The 6,000-nt window shown below is 40.1% G+C and overlaps 1 protein-coding gene across 4 annotated transcripts in view; it reads right to left on the bottom strand.

Annotated features, from left to right (window-relative positions):
* Positions 1-5,491, bottom strand: part of VGLL2 (vestigial like family member 2) — an 81,764-nt gene extending 76,273 nt beyond the window's left edge. For all 4 annotated transcript variants that reach the window (XM_033935923.1, XM_033935924.1, XM_033935922.1 and 1 more), the window contains exons 1-2: positions 5,151-5,491; positions 1,705-2,008 (exon numbers count right to left, since the gene is read on the bottom strand). In XM_033935923.1, coding sequence (XP_033791814.1) covers positions 1,705-2,008; positions 5,151-5,231 — 385 coding nt within the window. In that variant the 5' untranslated portion in view covers positions 5,232-5,491. The remainder of the gene's footprint in view (positions 1-1,704; positions 2,009-5,150) is intronic.
* Between the last annotated feature and the right edge of the window lie 509 nt (positions 5,492-6,000).

Genomic DNA, 6,000 nt, shown 5'->3' on the forward strand with positions numbered 1-6,000 from the left:
TTAAGGAGGTGTAATTATCTCCAGGTTGCCACTTTCTTTCATGCCTTGCTTTGCTGATCTTATTCCACTGAGATTTTATGTTTAACCCCCCCCCACACACACACACACATTAACCCCCTAATTCTATAAAAAGTGCTGACAAATGCACATGCAAATTTAGGCATGTACCTAATTTGCATGTGTAATTTAATTAAATAATAAGCTAATTAGTGCCATTGTTGTTTTAACAAGTAATTATTGGTGCTAATTAGAATCAATTGCAAGTTATGCACATAAATTTAGGTACGACATCTAAATTTTATGTAAAAGTCAAAAAAAAGCGGCAAGGAAATGGGTGGCTCATGGATGTTTCTTTAAGTTATACGCACATTTATAGAATAAGGGCATCCATGCCTAAATTTAGGTGTGCACTGTATACTATAAACTTTACTGAAGGATAATGAGAAGTTTTGGCATAATTAAAGTTTTTGAACGCTAAGTGTCACCACTGAAGCCATGTTGAGTAGTATATTATCTATTAAAGAGATAGAACTAATTTAGATAAAATATGCTGTGCCCAGTTTCAGTGCTTTGAAGACTGATTGTTGAGCTGGGAAGAAAGTATATGCTGAGGCGAATGGCCATATTTAAAGTTAAGAATATAAGAATTGCCACTGTCAACCATGCCCAACTTTAAGGGTGGTTTATGGAATGACATTTTTTCGGTGCCAATTTTTTAAGGCGCCATATATAGAATTTACCCCTAACCAGCTGCATGCAACTTCTGAACTGTTATGAGTTCTCCTTATGTTATGAGTGTTAAGCCCAGAAATACTCATTGATCCCATACTGACTCCCTGTCCATCCCACAAGTGTTCAGCTCTCAGATTCACTTAAACTGATACACTGGTTGGATAATTTACAAATATTCCCAGAACTGTACCCCAGGATTAACAGCTTTTTGTGGCTAAACTTCCTTTCCAACAAGAGGAAAGAAAAAGATGTATATAACATGATGCTTGGAAAACAATCAACTAGACAATTCCTTGGAAAATCAAATCAAGTTTCTTAATTATCAATTAACACAATAATCTAGCAAAATATTAATAAAAGTCAGCTAGTCTCGTTGCATATAGCAAAATCTTGACATGTTCTCGGTTGAATGCACCAACAGGTTTTTAAGAACATTAAATAAAGGTGTTAAAAAAAATCCTTCCATCCCATCTACAAATTTGGGATAACATATTTACAGTGGAAATGACCTAGAAAACAGTAAGTAATAAGGTGGCATTAGTGTAAACAGTCAGAAAGAAGTGGGATTGGACAACAGCTTTCCAAATGAAAGGAGGCCAGAAGGATAAATCCACAAAAGTGAAGACACATATTCTGAGAAAGGTCTGTTCCAAACAGTTCTATTCCTCATAGCCTCAAGTGCTGCATAGCTTAACCTTAAACGTTTTCCTTTCACACACAGTATGAAGGAAGGCCTGGGAATAAGGCTATTTTATGACTCAATCCCACAGGTGCAGAATAAGAAAAAAGCTCTTACGAAAACAGACCCCAGGAGACCACACGATCACAGTATAAGCAGCCACCTGAGGGTGATCTTTTGGAAGACGATAAATAAATAGGTTCCAAGAAAAGAGGGTTAATTATAAAAACTCATCTTTTCTGGTTTGTACTCTTTGTTTTCGAGAGCTGGCATGAAATGCTCGGTGGACTCACCTCGCCAGGAGCTAGTGCTCCTTGACGCTTTGGCACTGCTGCTGCTGGCAGAGTAGCTGCTGGTCTGGCTCAGGGCCCTGCTGAAGTGCTCATCCACCACCGAGCTGATGTCCCCTTGAAAATAGGTGAACAAGACACACCTGGAATTGATATACTCGGCTTCAGGGGGCCTTTCCTTCTCTGGGCTGCAGTCTTCCTCCTTAATGCTGGCGGGGACATGGCTGGAGAAGTTGCTGCTGCTGCCACTGCTAAAGCTACTGCCACTCTCAGGGGCTTCCTGCATTTTCGAGTAGAAGGCTAGTTTCTATTAGGGCAAAAGAAAACAAAAATTCATCAGTGCGGCACTCTATCGGCACTATCTAGCCTTTTATGCCAATGATAGCTCACTGATACATTCACCGTATGAAGACTAGACGCTAGCTGATGCAGCAAGATGTGGTTTTTGCTCATTTGGAAACTCATAAAAGCAAAAGTTAAAATCCATTCAGTGGAGGTAGAGTTCATTTGGTGTCCAGACAATAACATACCACTTTGGATGTCCTATTTGCACTGTGGCATCATGCTATAAGTCGAATGTACACAAAATGCAGGTGAACACTTTCTACAAAACCGTGCGGCAACAGCCCCGAAGCCCTCTAACCCTCTGTTTTACTGAGGTGCACTAATCGAATTAGCGTACGCTAAATGCTAACACATGCATGCTAGTCTATGGACACGTTAGCTGTTAGAGCGTGCTAATTCGATTAGTGCGCGCTAATCAGTTTGCGCACCTTAGTAAAACAAGGCCTAAATCTCAATGGGCTTAAGGGGCTGTTACCGCATGGCATACGCTAGTGCGGCTTTGTAGAAGAGGGGGTAAGAGAAGAAGTACTGACTCGGAAAGGATGATTTCCAGAATGGAAGTCTCTCTCATTGGTATGAACAGTTCCATCCCCCATTTTTCTCTACAGGGAATGTTTAGAAATTTTAACTTTGTGAGTTGAGAGGCTGAGGCTGGGTACAAGAAGGGGCAAGTTGGCAGTAACTTGAAAGACAAGAATCAGCTATCTAACCCACACCATTCACTCATCACATTGCATTATATTCAGAAAACAAAGTCATTGTCCCTCCATCCCCCAGGAAGACCAACTTTTTTTTTGACAAGAAAATTTGCAGTTTCAACGGGGGGGTGGGGGATGGGGAATAAACCAAAACAACAACAAAAAAAACCTATTGAAGCTTTTCAGAAACTCTTTTTCCCTGTTGTGATGAAGAAAAGCTTTGGAAAACAGGACAACTGTATTCAAATTCTGTGATTTTCTTCCTTCAACGGCTGGTTTGAAATTCATGAACGTAATTTATTTTATATAATTAAAAGCAATCTTCTTTGGGCTATCTTTATGAATCTGATGACTTTTCTGATTACATGAAATACAAGGGAGTGCTGAAAAGTTTTCAGCCTAACCAACCAACTTCCTAAATTCTGAGCCTTATTTTGCCACTGTAGCTGAAAAGAGTGTTATTTCGTTAAGTGCCAATTTGCAGAAAGGAAATTGTGTGTGTGTGTGTTTTGGTTTATTTGTTTTTTTTACATTGTTTGAGATCATTGATTAAACCAAATTCACCATCCTTCTATCCTTGGCTGGGCTGAGAACTTTTCAGCATCCTCATACATTTACAATTCTTTCATCTGAATTTTACTAGCAATATGATTTTACATTTTACATTATATAAACATGGTTTCAAATCGGGTATAAGATCTGCATGGAAATCAGCAACAAAATCAACTCTGGATTATTTCCATGAACACTTTTTATTTGTCGGGGGCCCTTTGAATTTGAGTAGGCGCTCTCAGTTTTGTCGCTCTTAGCTGTGTGCACCTGTTTGCATCTGCCACCCGAGAGTTTTTCGTCAAAAATCACAGATTGGTTTTGGATACAACGTAAAAGATTTTGCAAACGCAATCAATCTGGAAAACGAGAAGAAAGTGGATAAAAGTGTAACAGGAAAAGGACAGGACAAGCAACCAACTTTCTCTGTATATTTTCTGAAGCACCCAGGCACATCTTAACCACAGACAATGATCAACCAAGGGGAAAAAATTATGAGATCTAAATACAGATAATTTAATTATATCTAATCTCCTCCTTCATGTCAAGGTTTGTAATACCCTTTTCTCTAATTATTAGTTCCTAAAGTGGAATTGGTAGCCCAAAGAAAAAGCGACAGGCCACATAAAAACAAAAGAAAATGTCTCTCTTCGAGTTTCATATCATCACCCCACCTCACCCCTTTTTGCTGTGAAATAATAACTCCGTGAGAACTTATCATTATTACTAACGAAGTTTTAGACTCTCCACTATATACCACATTTTCCGCCATTCATGTGAACAGCTGAATCTTGTGAAAAAAAAAAAACTTATTGCAGAAAAAGGAGAGTAATAATCTGTAACTATATATTCTTTACGTACTATAATTAACATCCAGCCATGAGTTCTCTGCTGGGGATTTGTGTTTCGTTTAACCCTCTTGCTAAAGTGCTTAAACGAGGCAAGCGAACAGGTGCAGTCCTTAGTAAAGTTAGAGCTTCATAAAACAAAAATATGCCAGGAATCGGGTTCACATAAAGAGGGGATGGGGGGCTTAGGAAAACCTCGAAAAGGTTGAGAATAACAGCTCATAGGATATAGTGTTTTCACTTTTCCTCCCAACTTCTCTATAGGGTGCATAGGCAACTCACCGAGATTTGATTTCGTTTCAAATTTTCCTAATGCAAAAAAGTACCCAGAAACATTTTTTTTTTAAATTATATATATTTTTAAAGAAATTCAGCCTTGGAAAGACTCCAAATAAAATGTTAAAAAATATGCACTAATTTAAATGATACCAGTCTATTTCCAATTCTAGTTTATTGTTTTGCCAGCTAGTAAGGAGTAGCGCCTCCTTGACAGTCCCATCCCTCTGCACCCATTTAAGATCATAAGGGCATTAACAGGAAAGTATTCCGATGTATTGAATACCGGCAAACTGGAAGCCAGTCCATTACAGTTCATACTAATATTGTTACAGAAAAGCTGTAAGTTTTCAAGTATTTGCAGTCGCTGTGATCGCAAAGACTAGAAAAATAAGAACATCTTTGATTTAAAGTTTCTTTTGACGTACCCATTTAACACGTTAAAACATTGCATAAAAAGATGAGTATTTGGTTGCCATAAGCTCTATTATTTTCCGGCAGATGTTTTTCTATATCCATTTCTGCAGATAAATATTTTTCACTTTTCATACCACGCAATAGGACGAGCAGAAAAACACCCCTCAAGATAAAAGAAACAATTTGTTTTACGTCCAGCATCTTACATGAAGCAAATGCCATGTTACTTAGCATAATTAGTTATCCCGCTATAGTATTACTACAGACTAGAGCTCTTCAGCTTGCCTTCTCCCTTATAATAAATGTAATCACATACCTGATGATATGGGCTATAAGCGGCTGCAAAGTAAGATTGGGGAGGACCATACACTTGGTACATAACATCCAAACAGCTCATGGCTGAAGCCAGCTTATACTTATTATTTTTGTTTTATCAAACGTCGATCAGCAAATTGCAGTCATATTTCATGGGCGGGTCTTGCTGTTTCTTTCTCTCTCTCTCTCTCTTTATTTTTATTTATTTCCTAATCAGTGATGTGATTGGCATAGATTCGCAGTAAAAACATTAATTCCTTGCCCTGTGTCTTCCAGTCCCTGTCAACGAAAAGTCCAAGAAACGTGTTCGGAGCGCAACAAGCTCCCGGGTTCCCCGCAAGAGGTTTTTTAAAAGGCACGCACGGGCGTCGTGACGCTAGCCAGTGGCGAGGGTGTGCCTGGCTACGTGAACGCCTCGCGCCAGCCGCGGGAGTTTCCAGTTACTCTCGCTGGTGACAGCTGCGGCGCCCCCGAGACGCACAAGGGCTCCTACGCGCGCGCGCGCGCGTTCTGCCCTCTTTCCCCCCGCTGCCTGGCTTCGGTCTCTCCTGCCCCCTAACCTAAGCCAGCGGAGGATATTTGAGACAATCCGCCAGATTACTTCATAATCCGTAGTGGAACGCTTTGGGTGTGAACTGTGCTCTGTGTGACAGTTACATGTGAAAAATGTGAGCTCAGTGTTGGGTCACCTGAATATGTGACACGAGTTAAAACCCCGTGGTGACCAGGAGCTTTGTAAGTGAAGGGATCATAGGCCTTGCTGCAGGTTTCGGCAGGGTAGTGGTACACCCTTCTTTTGAAGAGGCTTCCTCCTCCTCCCGCGCGGTGCGGTTCACGTTTTCGTAGATCAA

The sequence above is a fragment of the Geotrypetes seraphini genome, chromosome 3, assembly GCF_902459505.1.
Source record: "Geotrypetes seraphini chromosome 3, aGeoSer1.1, whole genome shotgun sequence".
Lineage (NCBI taxonomy): Eukaryota > Metazoa > Chordata > Amphibia > Gymnophiona > Dermophiidae > Geotrypetes > Geotrypetes seraphini.